Below are 17,957 nucleotides of genomic sequence, written 5' to 3'. Positions count from 1 at the left end.
ATAAAACGTTTTTGGTTGGATGTAAATTCAGAAAAAAAATCACAAATCGGTCGAAAAGTTTTGCAAGCACTATTGTAACACAAGACTTCAAAAAACATTTTTTTCGTTGTTCAGCATATTATGAATTGCAAATGCTACCGAGAGACCACTATTAGGTCTCTCGATTGGGGTGCGGGGAAAAGTGCTGGCGATAATACACTTATTTTTATTCATATTGACACAAACAATTCAATCACCAAAAGGGGTAGTGTTTGTCTAAAAGAAGCACTCTTATTTGTCAATAAGTGAAATTTTCGACAATTAGACAAAATGATAGGTAATTTTTAAAATTTCAGTAGACAATCACAATTTTTTTTTTCATTTTTATATAAACTGATTAAGGTGAGTAGAGCGTGTAAGCTCACATAAAAGTTTGCATGGCGACAACTTATAACGTTTCAGAACTTAATATCTGATAAATTGAACTCTTTTTCAGAATACAGGCTTTCAACTGACAAAATAACACATGGTGTACGACAAGTTTAAGATTGAACTAATGGCTTGCACAACTAACACATACTTTCACACGCTTTCATATATTGGAGCATATTTACAACAGCAGTTTCAAACTATGCCAAATTAAATGAAGATATAGAATTCGGAGCACTAGACCATATTGCTAAAAGCGATCAAACTATAATTTCCGTCTTTCTTTGCGAATATTGATGCATATTGCATTTGAGTGTTAAAAAATACTTGAATTACTTTTCTATTCATTTTGTGATTTTATATATACCAGTTACCAAAGATTCTGACCTATACATTACACGCAGTTGTTAATATTGTACTCGGATAAATATTGGAAAATTATAAAATAGGAAAAATTTTTTGCATCAAATATATTTTCAAACCAAAGTCATCAGTTTACCCGCCGGGTCGTCTTTTGTACTTTTAAATTAATCCATTTATACGATTAACGAATTTAGTGTGCTTGTGTCATTAACAAACGCTTCACGAGTTTAATTTTGAGAGTCAAGTAGAAACCTACCGATAGCAAACATTCTCAAAAATGGGACTGGTTTGTTCATGTTTGTCTCAGAAAGCTGGAAATGGGGAGAGATCCAAAGGAGGAGAAGAAGGGACAAAGTCGAGTGGGGGAGGGGTCAACAGTCAAGAAGCAGAAGATCAACAGCAAAGACCAATCAGAGATGCGATATGACGATTGAGCACTACTCATTAACTTTTCACAAACATCATTATAGATATCAAACTTAGTTGATTTGCAATTTTGAAGCAATTTATATTTCACGTTGAGCAGTCCAGTTTTTTTCAGGATTTTTGTAATTAACTATTTTTTTTCAATAAATTTATTTGAGAAAGAAATCTAGAGAACTCAAATCTACAATATATAATCAGAGTGGCAACTTACGTTTTGAAATTAAAGAAACTTGTACCAGTAGAGAAGACAGCAGTAAAGAAAGATAAAATAAACTGTTCTTTTTTGAGCTTCAACTTTTCTGGATTTACACCCCCCCTGTTTGCTTGCTGAAATAACAACATTAGGGCAAACTGTACGCCGGCTAATTGGTTTTCGCTGATTGAGGATTTATGTAGATGTTGAATTACATAGCCGGCAGATTGCCGGAATAGCTGCGAAAGAATAGATTTGCGTACCGTATAATAGAGATAGAAACAGATTAAAATATAAGTTGAGAAGTTTTGGACGCGGCTCAAAAACTCTATGTAAAAAACATGCAGCGATAAACTAACTAAACTTGTTAAAATTTATTGCGCAGAAGCCTTTTCTTTAAAGGGCCCTTTATTACATTTATGAATTCCTTTGACCCTAAACTAAATCAAATTAAACTTAAGTTTTACAGTGCAAAAGTCATTTTATTGAGTGAGGTGAGTCACCTATGATCGAAATCTGATCACGCAAATTACCTAAACACTTTTGCTAGAGAGAGTGAGTAATGACGTCACTCGCGGAAATGCCGATAGTGAGACGCAAACGTCATTCACAAAATTTGACTTCTTCAGCTCCGCTGTGTGAACAAATGCAAAATGAAAAAGAGCGAAACTTATGCCAAAGTCACCACGAGAAGAAAACGCATAAAATTTGATTATATTAAATGTATTTGGTAGCGTAAAAAACGTTTTTAGGATGGTCAAAATACTGATAAACTCGAAGAACTGACAACGCTAAAAATAACTCATGATGCTGGTCTAAGAGATGATGCTGGTAAAAAAATAGAACTCGGCGATCAATTGTTATACCCAAAAACACATTTTGAAAACATAAGATAGACAAGGAGGCTCGCTAATGTGCGTACGCACATAATGTTCTGACGCCGGTCATCCACATTGTTGACTTAATTGGTCATCCACATTGTTGACCAAACGATGAAGAGATAGAAAACTTTCAAAAACATACATATCGTTCAATAAACAACCAATGGAATAAAATAGTGCAATGCCAGAGGGCCAATGAAAATTGTTGGTAATAAGTTTACTAGGAAAAACAAAAAAAAATCCAACCTCAAACATTGTTTCTGACCAAAATTCGATGTCTATAATAAAAAAAGAACAAAACAAAATCAAACTCGCCTCGGATATAAGATAAACAAAACAGTTTAACCTATGCTTCATTATAAAAGATCTGGGATCTGTCCTCAATTCGACTGGTTAACAGGTCGACAAAAAAGAGCAAAGAAGTTCGAAGTTTGAAAATACGTTTCTATTTTTGAAAACAATTAATTTCACAGTTATTAACGTTATCAGATATCATTTGAAATCACTAAAATGTTCATTATGTCCGCATTCAGAAGGAAACCATTCAGACAAGTCATTACCAAATGATCAATTGCGCAATATTTCAAAGCCAATGGAACCTAAGATTATTGTTATAAAATAGAAGGAATACAAAAATCCTTTAAAATGTATAAATATATAAAATCTCAAACATTTCATAATATCTCGTAGTTAAAGTAGTAACAAATCCAACAAACAAAATTTTGAAACCTAAACTGTTATAAAGAATATTTTATAGATCACTGGAAACGGGTTGCGACCTGCGTTTACAGCGACTGAGCTACAAATCGGCCAAAAAAACTATTTAAAAAAATGACGAAGCTCAAAAACCCAAATATGTTTTCAAAAACAAATATTTTTGAAAATTATTAAAGACTTATTATTTTGAAAAAGAGCGATGGTTAAATTGCAACAACTCACGAAGCCAATTGAGACTGTCATTAACGAGAATAAACCATCACACTAAAAAATAACAACAAATACAGGCAGAAGCCAAAATTTCACAAACAGTTTTATTCCACCACAGTGTTCAAGGCACTATGTTTATCAGATGGTATCTGCAAGAACTGTAAACTTAATCAGCAAAAGTAAATTAGACTATTAATTAGTGAGATTAAGTTACATGGTGACGAAAGTGAAAGCAAAAATCGACAGTTGAAAAAAGTTGTTTTTTTTTAAAATTTAGTTTGAAAGCATTACATGAAATAAACAGGTGTAAACTGAAATCTTTAACCAGGCTGAGTTATACGTCCTGAAGAATCAATTAAGACTTAACGATATCAGTTATATGGAGCACAACAACAAAAAAGGCAGACAAACATAGACAAAACAAAAAAAATCCAAAAAAATTGCGAGACAATTGTGTCTAAGCCCAAACAGCATGCACTACGCAACAAAAAAGCATATCGAGATTTTCCGACATTGTATGTTTTCCCTACTATCCTTTTGGACTCATCAATCATGTGACAATTCGAAAAGATACAAAATGAATTCACAAAATATGCAGATACGCTCAAAAATTAAAAAAAAACTTGTAGTATCAAAACAAAGAAACAATTAGTTGAAGTTAAAAGTTGAAGTTGATACTGAGCCAGAAGTCGACAAAAATAAAATAAAATAGTGGCAAAGTTCAAAATTGCACAGATTTTTCTTTAAACAAATATCTACAAAGTCAAAACAGACCTTGGATAACAATTGAAAGATTGCTTTAGAATCATTTATATCACCTAAAAATTGGACTGAACCTTTTTATGGGGACACTAAGTCACTGGGCTACAGAAAGTATAAGAAATGAAAGCAAAACTCTAGAAGTTCAAAAAAATTTACGAAAGCAATTGGTAAGAGTCATAAAAACCCTGAGCTTAACTCTGAAACCAAGATGTATTCTCGTTGCACCTCCTTTATGGTAGATAGTATCTGTCGTTAATTGAGTCCCGATTAGAAATTTTTCTGAGTAATTTACATAAAAAACATTACACAGCGGAAATATTCTGAAAAATCGTTCGTGCTCTATTAAAATCTTTTAATTTTTTTTTATCGTAAGGATAGATGGTGAGATCAGGATCAACCTAAGTGGTGCTCCACTTCTAAAAAAACACTCAATTGTTCAATTGGTTGAGAAATAGATCAATTTTTAAACAAGTTTTTTCAGTTTGTCAAATATAAATAAAGCATTTTGTATAATTATCGAGTTTAAATTTGCAAAATACTCTCAGATTTTTAATTCCAGAAGACTACTAAAGACAGCGGGAGTATAATTAGCCCTTTGTCGGGATTAAAAAGAAAATGGTTACAGTTTTTAGGTGTCTACTGCCAGCAAATTTAAAGCAGGTGGGCTAAAAAGACAAATTTGGTCTCAATTTAGACGAAAAAGTCGGAATTTTGAAAAATTAAAAATTTAGCATAAATTCTAAGCAAAAATCTCCGATCAAACAATGCAGGAGCCCTTCCCTATCTTAAAAGATAAAATTCAAAACACTAGAGTTGAGAATTTTAACATATTTTAACAAAATACAGAAAATATGAATGAAAACAGCTGAATTACGTCTAATATTCACAAAATCATAAACCTCGATAACTCCCTATAAAAACAAAAATTGAAAAAAATTTCTTTATTTCATATTCAAAGCTGGACGGGATTTCTAATGATAACTCTCACAACTCTCTACTATGATTATATCAGTCGGCCACAATTGTCTGAACAAAAAAACCATTTGAGTATATGGTTCCTCCCCCACCAAAGTGGGCCGGAACAATAATATCTTAGAAACTAAACTAAATTTCTAACAGGAAAAGAACAATGAAAACAAATACTCAAAAACCACTGCTTTTATTTTAAATCACTGCAATTGAGACAAAAAGAAGATATTCTTCTTCATTGTTGGAGATATGATAAACAAAATGAATTCAAACTATTTCAAAAATAAATTTATCTTAGAAAAAACAAAAGCAAAAAAAATTCGAAAGATTGAAAAAAAGTATGAGAAAATCTCAAAATTGTTGCAGAAAGTAGTTATCAGTAACAGCTTTTTCGAAAAGATTTCCAGCAAATTCTCTCTGCTGCATTCTGTAAAAGAAATCAATTGCAAACAAAAGAAGTGAAAAATCCTAAGAAAAAACAAAATATTTAAAAAATTCCAAAAACTGATAAAAGCTTAGCGAAATCAGAAAATTAGGTGTTGGTTAAGAAGCTATAATAATAGATGCAAGAACGTACAAATTATAGACACAATTTAAGAAACACAGAAACAAAAGGATTACTTCTTTAAAACCAAAATCTATAGAAAAAATGAAGATAACGAATTCATATCACAATTTCGCATTCAAGACCTAAAATAAATTTAAAGCCAACCTCCTGTACAGATAACAAAAATGAAAATGAAATTCAATGGTTGGAAACGTTGAAACTTTTTGCAAAAAATGTCAAAGATTTTTTTAAAAACTGCATTAATGAATAAATTTTAACTGTATTTCAAAAACTTCAGGCCAAAAAATGATTGAATGATTAATAAAACGACAAAAAATCCCTGATGTTCCAAAAACAGACTAGTTTCTAGTAAATTAATCAAATTTTAAAGAAAAACTGAGAAAAAATGGAATTAACTAGCATAATCGAATAAGCAGTTGAAAAAAGTTTATAAAACAAAATTACCTGGCGGTATAAAGGTCTCAGTATATGAATTATCACTGGGAAGTTGCCATATGAACTAATTTTTTATTGAAAGCGCGACGGAAAACTCCAAAACGTTTAAAGAAAAAAACCAGAAATTATTTGAAAAATCAAGAAATATGTGCTGATTTTGAACTTGAAACGCATTTTTGGGCTCTGCAAAGTACGGTGGTATCAATTTTTGAGGGATACGTTTTCAATGTGACGACGAATAAAAAATTTTTAAAAAACAAACTACAAGCCGAAAAATTGGGCTACTTAGACAAAAATATGGCTAAAAACCGTTATGTTTGTGCCATTCTGTTAGAAATATTTTTCAAAGTTCAAAAGCTGTATACTTGTGATATCAAAAACATCTAATTTGGGTGGGGGTTATCTTTCGAATGTGCTCAAAGAAATGTTGTTATATTGATTTAGATTAAATATATTAGTTTCCCTTGATTGCGAGTGTTTTGTATGATTGTGGTTTGTGTTCTGAGGCTCTTGTCGAAAGTCACTTCCGTTCGTTTTCGACAAAAGAAGTCATGTCAGTGACATCCTCGGCCCAATTGTAGGATTACGAACTGTTGCTGTGCTGTATGATATCAGTGTAAAATCAGCAAGATAAGAAGACAAGATAAAATAATCAATCGCAAACATATTAATCGGAAAAGCAAGTTTGGGAGGAACTAAAGTATTGGCGACTGAAAAGGGGACAAACGAGAATGAGCAAAAGAATATACCAAAAATGAATTGGCGCAAAAAAGAGACTGCAATTAATGTAACGGTGCTTGACTATTGATCGCAAAACATTTGATGTGAAACTTTGCAATAACGTGACTGCTTGCATCAACTTTTAGAGAAGACTTGACTAACGATTCTATACCTTTTCCTATTGAAAACTAAAGTATACATCTGCTCCTTAGAATGAAAACACCAATATAATTTTGTTTATTTATTAAGACTTTGCTTAGTTTGATGACTGGTCTTATTTTCTCACCGTGTGGAGTTCTCAGTTTCACGGAGCGTACTACACCATCTAAACCGGGGTAAATTTCTATAACTTTTGCAAGAGGCCAGAGACCTCGCTTTTCAAGTAGCCAAACCAAATCATTTACCTTGAGATTTTCAGAAATTTTGATCCACTTCAACCATGTCTGTTGATTAGGGATGTATTTGCGAAGAAATCTATTCCCAAAGTGCGAGGCTAGTTCTTGAGCAGATTTCCGTGAAACGGACACGGTGACTTTTTGAGTTTCAAAAATACCAGGAGGGTAGTTAACTGACGATCTATCGAGTAAAAAGTGGTGAGGCGTGAGAAGCAGAGGATCTTTAATTTCAATTGGGACATTAGTTAGGGGTCTAGAATTCATGTTGGAGTCAATCTCACAAACCAGTGTCAACAAAAAATCATCTGAAAGGGTATTAGACCCATATACGTTGTACAGAGATAGCTTAAATATCTGCACTAGGCGTTTCCAACTTTCACCGAAGTGTGGAGCCGCCGGGGGGTTAAACACCAACTCAATTTCAACCTGCTTAAGATGCAAATGACTTGCAAAATCTAGGCAATCTCTAAGGCTTGCAATACTGGATTGCAAAGAGTTATTTGATCCAACAAAAGATTTTCCACAATCGGAAAAGAACTTTTTTGGTTTTCCTCTACGGCTAACAAAGCGACGGATGCAATTGATTGTTGAATCTGTTGTCAAGTCGATGGCAACCTCTAGATGGACAGCGCGTACTATTAGGCACGTGAAGAGGAGTATGTATCTAGCACCGTTTTTTCCATGTTCTTTAACTGGAAGGGGTCCTATGAAGTCTAAGCCTGTGGTTTGAAAAACGTGATGCTTTCCTTGTTGTAATCTAAATTCTGGGAGCGTCTGCATGGAATACATTGTCTAACTGTTTGTTTGACTACCACCCTGCACCTAAGAATTCAAAAGAGTTCCGATAATAAATTTCTAGTTTAATCTAATAAATTTTTAATTTGATAGATGATACCGCAAAACCTTTTCTTAAGTTCGAAATTTGCGATTTGAAATCTTGATGTTGGGCACTCTTTATCAAGTAATTGTAGGCTTTTGTATAATGTGCTAGTGACAAAATGGATTCCTTTTTCCTGCATTTATCTGCAAACAAGAAGCAAAGCGCTGAAATTCTAAGTAAACGATTCCAACTGCTGAAACGCGATATGTCAATTTGGCATTTCAGTTCTCTCATTGGATCTGCCACTATAATTTTAACATGTTGAGCAGAAAATAAATTTTTTTCGGCCACGTGTTTTTATTTTGACACAGAAAGGATAGACCTAATAGCCAACGTGAGTTGACATTCATCTGGTGAACGTTGTAGCCGCGGGTACCATCGTCAGCAGGACTTCTGGTAGACGAAATGTAGAACCACACTTGGGCAGAGGAAACGTCTAGAATTTTGGCTAGTCTGTTAGCAATGAAGATCCGATGACGAATCTCAGGTGGCCGTAACCAATACAGAGCGGTCGTACTATCAGACCAAAAAACTTTTTTATGGATTTCGATATCCACCTCATCTTTGACAAACTGAGCTAGTTGAGCACCATATACCGCACCCTGTAGTTCCAAATTAGGAACCGTCATCCGTTTTATTGGTGCAACTCTTGGTTTACCAATCACAAATGCGGCGGAGACGGATTCGTCAATGTGTTCAATTCGTAGATAACTGACTGCTGATAATGCTAACTCGGATGCATCTGTGAACGTGTGTAGTTCAATCGATGAAATCGGTTTCTCGTTTAACAATTTGCGAGGAAGATGTACATCCTCAAAAAAAGCAAGTTCTTTTTTCAGATTCTCGAAAACAGACTTCTCATCGAGCTGTATTGGTTTGCTCCATTTTGGACCATAGTTCAATGCTATTTGGAGAATTTTGCGAAATCTTGTAAAGGGTGCAATAATTCCTAGGGCGTCAAATTTGGACGCAACAAAGCGAAGTATTTTACGCTGACTCATTTTTTCGTCGAGTTTGATCTTATGAAACAGTTTTTGCTTTATAACAAACGTATCTGTTTCGGGAAACCAGGGTAGACCAAGAACCTTTTGACTTTGTGGAGCGGATGTTTCTGGGGTGAGTCGGGTATCCGGATTCAGCAGGTCAAGAACTTGTTGACTATATGAATTAAACTTCGTCAGATTGAAGCCACCAGTAGCAGGAACCTTGCGAGTCTCATGGACAATTTTTGTAGCTTCGTTTGAACTCGATACGGCAAGATACAAATCATCCATGTAAATATTCCGTTCTATGACCTTTTGCACACCTAGATACGCTTTTGCATTGTCCTGAGCAGATCTTCTGCGCGTATGATGCTATGCAAGGTGAATCTGTTGCACCAAATATATGACTGGTGTATTCATAAGTTTCTATGTGTCCATTGTTCTTCCAGAGGAAGCGTAAGTATGGTCGGTCTTTAGGGTCAACTTTCACTTGCAAGAACATTTGTTCTGTGTCTGCGCACAGTGCAATTTGATTCCCATGAAACCTCATAACCACACCAGTTAAGTTGCTGAGCAGATCTGGCATTTTCAGTAAATTAGAGATGAGGGACTGGCCCTGGAAAATACTGGAACTGTTTGCAACTGTACGAACCTTACCAGGTTTATTTTCGTAGGTGACTGGTTGATGGGGCAAAAAGGAGACATTATCTGTTGAAGAGTTGGCATCATGAATTTTAACAACGTATTCTTTTTCTGAGTCTGCGTCCAGAGTATACTGATACTTTTCTTTTAGTAGCAGATTTTTTGAAAGTTCTTGATCTAATTGATCAAGTTGTTTTTATGCTAACCATCTGTTGTTAGGAAGAAATGCACCTTGCTTCCAGAGGAGACCTATCTGATAATGGCCGTCAACGATCTTGGTCGTGGATTCTAAAAGTTCAATTGCTTTTTTATCATTTTCCGACAAGGCTTTTCGGGGCGATGCAATGCCTTAATTTTCCACTTTCATCCAATCTTGGACCAATTTGAAAAGAGAATCGTCCATATTAGGGCAGTTTTGAGTATACTGTACAGGTGTAGGCTCAATGAAAACTAAATTCGTTTTACCGGCCAGCCTAATGGAGTTTCAACGCCCCATGGGGCATTTTTTGGACCTTTTATGATTTGTTTATTGTGAATCAAGTCTAAGTTGTCAATGCCTATAATACTCGAGACGTTGTTCTTTTGAAGTTCCGGAAATATTATATGACTGAGATGATCATCGTTTTTGCACAAAGCGTTTAGTTGAGCTACATTCACTGCGGACATGTTCAGATCTGGTACTACCATAACATCATTAAGTCTGACAGGTTCGATTGAGCTATCTATTGGCTTTTTGTCAAAGCAAACTTTAGAGCAATCAATTTCCTTAGTCGTGTGATAACCACTTATTGGCATTTTACCTGTTTTTTTGAGGTTAAGACCCAGTTCTTCTGCGGTTGATTTCAGAAGGAGACTTTGATAGCTACCGTTGTCTAGTTATGCGTTTGTCTTCACAGACTGGTTTGCATTTTCCAGTTAAGCTGCCACAAACACTACCTGGATTGTTCCAACAAATTGCACTGGTTTAACGTTTGAGTTGCTTTTGAGTGTGTTATGTCTTTTGCCGCAGCCTTTTGAGCAACAGACATTTTTCGAATTGCATTGATCTACATGATGATGTCCAAAACAATTGAAACAAAGCTTCTGATCTTTCCTTTTCAAGGGACTCAGTGCTTGAAAATGTATGCAATTGTAGAGGTATTGACAGTTGTCATTGTTCGGACAATAAACGCTTTCTTTTGTTTTAGACTGAAATTGCATTTGATCCCTATTACTCAGGAATTGATGCTTTGGACTTGCATTAGCATTATTTCTATTAGAGTGCGACATTTTCCGGGCCATTTTATGAACACCAATGTTTTGAGAAGGCGGGAAGTTTCAGTTTGTTGGTAAATCTCGGCATGCTTTTGCATAGTTTAGAAGCCATTCAGCAGGCGCGTTTAAGGATGGCTGTGTGATGGTTTTTTCCAGGACGTAACGGTTTCTTTTGAGTCTGACTGGATTTGGTAATTTTGTTAAAGCTATGTTCATGTTGATGGTGGAGTGAAGATCATGAATAAAACTGAGCTGTTGAAAAATGTCGACAAGCGTTAGAAAAAAAACGAGGAGTACTGCATATTTTTCCGGATTTGATAAGTTGGGGTTTCTAAAATTCGAAAATTTGTCAAGAAAAGCATTGACAATCCTCTTTGAATTGCCAAAATGTTCTTGCAGTCTTGATAGAGCTGCTGCGTATAAATCACCGTTGCAACCGTAGTCATCAACTAGTGCTTAAGCTTCTCCTGTGAGCAGTGATTGCAAATGAATCATTTTTTCCGCTGTGGGCATGGGTGATTGGTCGATAGTTGCTTTGAAAATGCTATACCATTTTATCCACTTCAATGGATCGCCATTGAACGTTTCTGCGTGCAGTTTTGGTACAGATTATTGGAAGCATACTGACATTGAACTGGTTGAACACTGGCTTGAGCTTTCCGCGTTTAGAAGTCCTCGATGATCAAAGTTGTTGTTTGATGCGTTACGATTTGTTTCAGGGAAAATAATCTGAGCAGTGGGCCAATTGAAGGAATGTGTGTTAAGCAATGACGATGGAGCGGCGTTAGAATCAAATAGTAAGCTGCTGTGTGCAGAAGAACTGACATTGTTGTTCACAGCAGACGCCGATGAACTAACTGCATATTGCTCCTGGTTGTTGATATCAAGACCAGGTTGAATTGGGTTAGAAAATTGAAAATTAGAGCTGTCCGGCGGACAATTTGGTCTTGTGGTGGCACCAACACTCAAGCTGACGTCCTCTACAGTTTTTATCTGTGACTTACCTTTGACGTATTTTTTTGAAATTATCGAAACATTTATTAACTTCTATCTTAAGTCGACTATGTTCTCGAGAACAATTGCTCTGTTCTGAAGGATCAATCAGAATTATTACTTCAGAAACTAGGGTTTCAAGTTTTTGCTGCTTCTCTTTTATCTCTTCGACTGTTTCTTGTAGTATGTCAACATCTTCAGATTCACCTATCGAGAAGTTTAGTTAGTCAAGGTGAAAATGTATATCGTCCACTATCATCATTTTGGAGGATTCGATCATATTCTGTTTTTAAATTGTTTCTGGCTTTTCTTCAGAGAGGCTCTCTGTTGGAGCACTGGAACATTGGTGAAGATTTTCCAAGATAATTGTTTCCCTCTTGTCGCTCTCGGAGTTAGAGGTTGACCGAGTGTCTACCATGACTACAACGTACACTGTTTTCTTTACCTTGCTGGAGAATATTTTGTTTTGGTTTTTGGCTTTTGTAACTCCCACCAGATAAGCAACAACAAATTTAACTTCAAATAACTAACTGCCTTACAATTATCTGGTACAAATATTTTAAAGGGCTACTTACCAGCGCTATCTAGGTGTTTCTACATGTACCAGTTACCTACCTGTTAAATGCTTACTTGTTACTTGCTACCTATTTTCTAAAAGTTTATACAAAGTAAATCTAATTACGGGTTGTTTATAATCCAACTAACTCACACTTGCTACCTACCTGCAAATTCATACTGAAATTACCTACCTACAAGCTCCCAAAAGTTACTTACCTAATACCTGCTCCTTACATGCTGCAACTTGTACCTACTCATAACTACCTGCAAACTTATACCAACCTTCCCACCTACAAGCTCCCAGTTTTTACCTACCTAATACCTGCTACCTACCTGCTGCAATTTGTACCTACTTATACCTACCTGCAAACTTATACGAAACATACCCAACTACAAGCTCCCAATTTTTACCTACCTAATACCTGCTACCTACCTGGTGCTACTTGTACTGCTTATACCTACCTTCTAATTACCAGTAGCTCTGTTGCTCGATACCTGCAATCTACCATTAACAGCTTTTAACAATAGGTCCACACCTATTAGTGAAATGCAGAAAAGTTAAGATGGTAATCAAGCTGGGGAATTTGAGATTTGTATGATACCCAAAATAAACGAAAAGCAAAGTTCAGGTGAGTGGTTCGGAAGGCAAAAGACCGGGGAATTTGGCGCGGGTAAAACCCCAAAAACCGAAAGCCAAGCGAGCGTGGGGGGGTTGGGAATCCAACCAACTAGGGGGAATTTGGACCGGATAATGCCCCAAAAACCAAAAGCCAAGAGAACGCGGAGGGTTGTGAAGGCAACCAACTAGGGGGAAATTTGGGGCGGGTAAAAATCTCAAAAGCCGAAAGCAAAGAAAGCGCAGGGGGTTGGGAGGCAACCAACCGGGGGATTTGGGGCGGATAAAATCCCAAAAACCGAAACAAAACAAGGCGCGGGGCGCTGGGAGGGCAACCAATCGGGGGAATTGGGGCGGATAATACCCCAAAACCGAAGGCAAACAAAGAGCGGGGGGTTGGGAAGGCAACCAACCGGGGAATACGAGGAGGGTAAAACCCCAAAAACCGACAGCAAAGAAAACGCGGGAGGTTGGGATGGCAACCAACCGGGGGGAGTTTGGGGTGGGTAAAACCCCAAAAACCGAAAGCAAAGAAAACGCGGGAGGTTGGGAAGGCAACCAACCGGGGGGAATTTGGGGTGGGTAAAACCCCAAAAACCGAAAGCAAAGAAAGCGCAGGGGGTTGGGAAGACAACCAATCGTGGGGAATTTGGGGTGGGTAAAACCCCAAAAACAGAAAGCAAACAAAGCAAGGGGGCTGGGAAGGCAATCAACAGGGGGCATTTTGGGTGGGTAAAACACCAAAAACCGAAAGCAAACAAAGCGCTGATGGGCTGGGAGGTCAACCAACCGGAGGAATTGGGGCGGATAAAACCCCAAAACCGAAAGCAAACAAAGGGTGGGGGGTTGGGAAGGCAACCAACCGGGGGAATTGGGGCGGATAAAACCACCAAAAACCGAAAGCAAAGAAAGCGCAGAGGATTGAGAAGGCAACCAACCGGGGGGAATTTGGGGTGGGTAAAACACCAAAAACCGAAAGCAAAGAAAGCGCAAGGGGTTGGGAGGCAACCAACCGGGGGATTTGGGGCGGGTTAAACCCCAAAAACCGATAGCAAAGAAAGCGCAGGGGGTTGGGAAGACAACTAACCGTGGGGAATTGGGGGTGGGTAAAACCCCAGAAACCGAGAGCAAAGAAAGCGCAGAGGGTTGAGAAGGCAACCAACCGGGGGGAATTTGGGGTGGGTAAAACACCAAAAACCGAAAGCAAAGAAAGCGCAAGGGGTTGGGAGGCAACCAACTGGGGGATTTGGGGCGGGTTAAACCCCAAAAACCGAAAGCAAATAAAGCGCTGGGGGCTGGAAGGGCAACCAACCGGGGGGAATTTGGGGTGGGTAAAACACCAAAAACCGAAAGCAAACAAAGCAAGGGGGCTGAGAAGGCAATCAACCGGGGGGAGTTTGGGGCGGATAAAACCCGGAAAACCGGAAGCAAAAAAAGCGCAGGGGGTTGGGAAGGCAACCAATCGTGGGGAATTTGGGGTGGTTAAAACCCCAAAAACCGACAGCAAAGAAAACGCGGGAGGTTGGGATGGCAACCAACCGGGGGGAGTTTGGGGTGGGTAAAACCCCAAAAACCGAAAGCAAAGAAAACGCGGGAGGTTGGGAAGGCAATCAACAGGGGGGCATTTTGGGTGGGTAAAACACCAAAAACCGAAAGCAAACAAAGCGCTGATGGGCTGGGAGGGCAACCAACCGGGGGAATTGAGGCGGATAAAACCCCAAAACCGAAAGCAAACAAAGGGTGGGGGGTTGGGAAGGCAACCAACCGGGGGAATTGGGGCGGATAAAACCACCAAAAACCGAAAGCAAAGAAAGCGCCGAGGGTTGAGAAGGCAACCAACCGGGGGGAATTTGGGGTGGGTAAAACACCAAAAACCGAAAGCAAAGAAAGCGCAAGGGGTTGGGAGGCAACCAACCGGGGGATTTGGGGCGGGTTAAACCCCAAAAACCGATAGCAAAGAAAGCGCAGGGGGTTGGGAAGACAACTAACCGTGGGGAATTGGGCGTGGGTAAAACCCCAGAAACCGAGAGCAAAGAAAGTGCGGGAGGTTGGGAAGGCAATCAACAGGGGGGCATTTTGGGTGTGTAAAACACCAAAAACCGAAAGCAAACAAAGCGCTGATGGGCTGGGAGGGCAACCAACCGGGGGAATTGAGGCGAATAAAACCCCAAAACCGAAAGCAAACAAAGGGTGGGGGGTTGGGAAGGCAACCAACCGGGGAGATTTGGGGTGGGTCAAACCCCAAAAACCGAAAGCAAATAAAGCGCTGGGGGGCTGGGAGGGCAACCAACCGGGGGAATTGGGGCGGATAAAGCCCCAAAACCGAAAGCGAACAAAGCAAAGGGGGTTGGAAAGGCAACCAACCTGGGGAATTGGGGCGGATAAGACCCCAAAAACCGAAAGCAAAGAAAGCGCAGGGGGTTGGGAAGGCAACCTACCGGGGGGAATTTGGGGTGGTTAAAACCGCAGAAACCGAGAGCAAAGAAAGCACAGGGGGTTGGGAAGGCAACTAACCGGGGAGATTTGGGGTGGGTAAAACCCCAAAAACCGAAAGCAAACAAAGGCGGGGGGTTGGGAGGGCAACCAACCGGGGGAAATTTTGGGCGGGTAAAGCCCCAAAATTCGAAAGAAAACAAAGCGCGGGGGTTGGGAGGGCGACCGACCGCGGGCATTGGGGCGGATAAAACCCCAAAAACCGAAAGCAAAGAAAGCGCAGGGGGTTGGGAAGGCATCCAACAGGGGGGAATTTTGGGTTGGTAAAACCCCAAAAACCGAAAGCAAAGAAAGCGCAACGGTTGGAAGGCAACCAACCGCGGAGATTTGGGGCGGGTAAAACCCCAAAAACCGAAAGCAAACAAAGCGCTGGGGGGCTGGGAGGGCAACCAAACGGGGGAATTGGGGCGGATAAAACACCTAAACCGAAAGCAAGCAAAAGGCGGGGGGTTGGGAAGGCAACCAACCGGGGGAATTGAGACGGATAAAACCCCCAAAAACCGAAAGCAAAGAAAGCGCAGGGGGTTGGGAAGGCAACCAACCGGGGGGAATTTGGGGTGGGTAAAACCCCAAAAACCGAAAGCAAAGAAAGCGCAAGGGGTTGGGAGGCAACCAACCGGGGGATTTGGGGCGGGTAAAGACCCAAAAACCGAAAGCAAAGAAAGCGCAGGGGGTTGGGAAGACAACTAACCGTGGGTAATTTGGGTGGGTAAAACCCCAAAAACCGAAAGTAAACAAAGCAAGAGGGTCTGGGAAGGAAAGCAACCGGGGGGAATTTCGGGCGGGTAAAGCCCCAGAAACCGAAAGAAAACAAAGCGCGGGGGGTTGGGAGGGCAACCGACCGGGGGCATTGGGGCGGATAAAACCCCTAAACCGAAAGCAAACAAAAGGCGGGGGGTTGGGAAGGCAACCAACCGGGGGAATTAAGACGGATAAAACCCCCAAAAACCGAAAGCAAACAAAGCGCAGGGGGTTGGGAAGGCAACCAACCGGGGGGAATTTGGGGTGGGTAAAACCCCAAAAAGCGAAAACAAAGAAAGCGCAAGGGGTTGGGAGGCAACCAACCGGGGGATTTGGGGCGGGTAAAGACCCAAAAACCGAAAGCAAAGAAAGCGCAGGGGGTTGGGAAGACAACTAACCGTGGGGAATTTGGGTGGGTAAAACCACAAAAACCGAAAGTAAACAAAGCAAGAGGGTCTGGGAAGGAAACCAACCGGGGGGAATTTCGGGCGGGTAGAGCCCCAAAAACCGAAAGAAAACAAAGCGCGGGGGGTTGGGAGGGCGACCGACCGGGGCATTGGGGGCGGATAAAACCCCAAAAACCTAAAACAAAGAAAGCGCAGGGGGTTGGGGAGGCAACCAACCAGGGGGAATTTGGAGTGGGTAAAACCCTAAAAACCGAAAGCAAAGAAAGCGCAAGAGTTGGGAGTCAACCAACTGGGAAATTGGAGGTAACCAAACGGGGGAATTGGGGCGGATAAAACCCCAAAACCGAAAGCAAACAGCGCGCGGGGTGTTGGGAAGGCAACCAACCTGGGGAATTGGGGCGGATAAGACTCCAAAAACAGAAAGCAAACAAAGCGCGGGGGGTTGGGAAGGCAACTAACCGGGGGATTTGGGGAGGGTAAAACTCCAAAAAGCGAAAGCAAACAAAGCGCGGGGGGCTGGGACGGCAACCAACAGGGGGAATTGGGGCAGATAAAATCCCAAAACCGAAAGCAAACAAAGCGCGGGGGGTTGGGAAGGAAACCAACCGGGGGAATTAGGGCGGTTAAAACCCCAAAACCGAACAGCAAAGCGCGGGGGTAAATAATAAGATAAAATTTTAAAGACTGTGTTTTGATCTTTTGAATCTGCTTTCAATCTCTTGTGATGTTTTGTGAACACTCTTGCTGTTACATTTGGACTGTTTTGTAAAAAAAATCTAGATCTTTGGATACATTTTCAGGGGTTGACTTCGTTGACTGATGTGGTTGGGCGTCAAAATGTGATATCAAAAACAACTTAATTTGGGTGGGGGTTATCTTTCGAATGTGCTCATATAAATGCTGTTTGTTATATTGATTTAGATTAAATATATTAGTTTCCTTTGATTGCGAGTGTTTTGTATGATTGTGGTTTGTGTTCTGAGGCTCTTGTCGAAAGTCACTTCCGTTCGTTTTCGACAAAAGAAGTCATGTCAGTGACAATACTGAACGCAGCGCATGTACTCATAAGAGAAATTTCTTGAACTAAATTGAGGAATTGATTCTGGCCTTTTCAATCGAAATAATAGCTTAAGAAATGGGATCCAACATAAAAAAATATTGTCGAAATAACCGTTGCTTATTTTTTTATGTAAAGAGAACGCAAGACTTTTATAAACGCACTGGTGCACTAGGTAATTGAGATAGATAAATATGTCAATTAAAATGAGTTGTTTTATTCTTGGGCTTAAACAGACAAAAAAAAATGTATAAAAACCAGCAAATATCAACTTTTTCATCAGAAA

General features: G+C 39.7%; 1 protein-coding gene across 1 annotated transcript; it reads right to left on the bottom strand.

Annotated features, from left to right (window-relative positions):
- Positions 1–8,261: 8,261 nt before the first annotated feature.
- LOC142355053 (uncharacterized) lies at positions 8,262–9,201 on the bottom strand (the record flags this gene model as incomplete). Its single annotated transcript, XM_075407338.1, has 1 exon — positions 8,262–9,201. A coding segment is annotated over exon 1 (940 nt), but the record flags the coding sequence as incomplete, so codon positions are not given.
- Between the last annotated feature and the right edge of the window lie 8,756 nt (positions 9,202–17,957).

This window comes from Convolutriloba macropyga, unplaced genomic scaffold (assembly GCF_964194025.1).
Source record: "Convolutriloba macropyga unplaced genomic scaffold, txConMacr16.3 SCAFFOLD_2082, whole genome shotgun sequence".
Lineage (NCBI taxonomy): Eukaryota > Metazoa > Xenacoelomorpha > Acoela > Convolutidae > Convolutriloba > Convolutriloba macropyga.
This window is presented reverse-complemented; position numbering and strand designations above follow the sequence as displayed.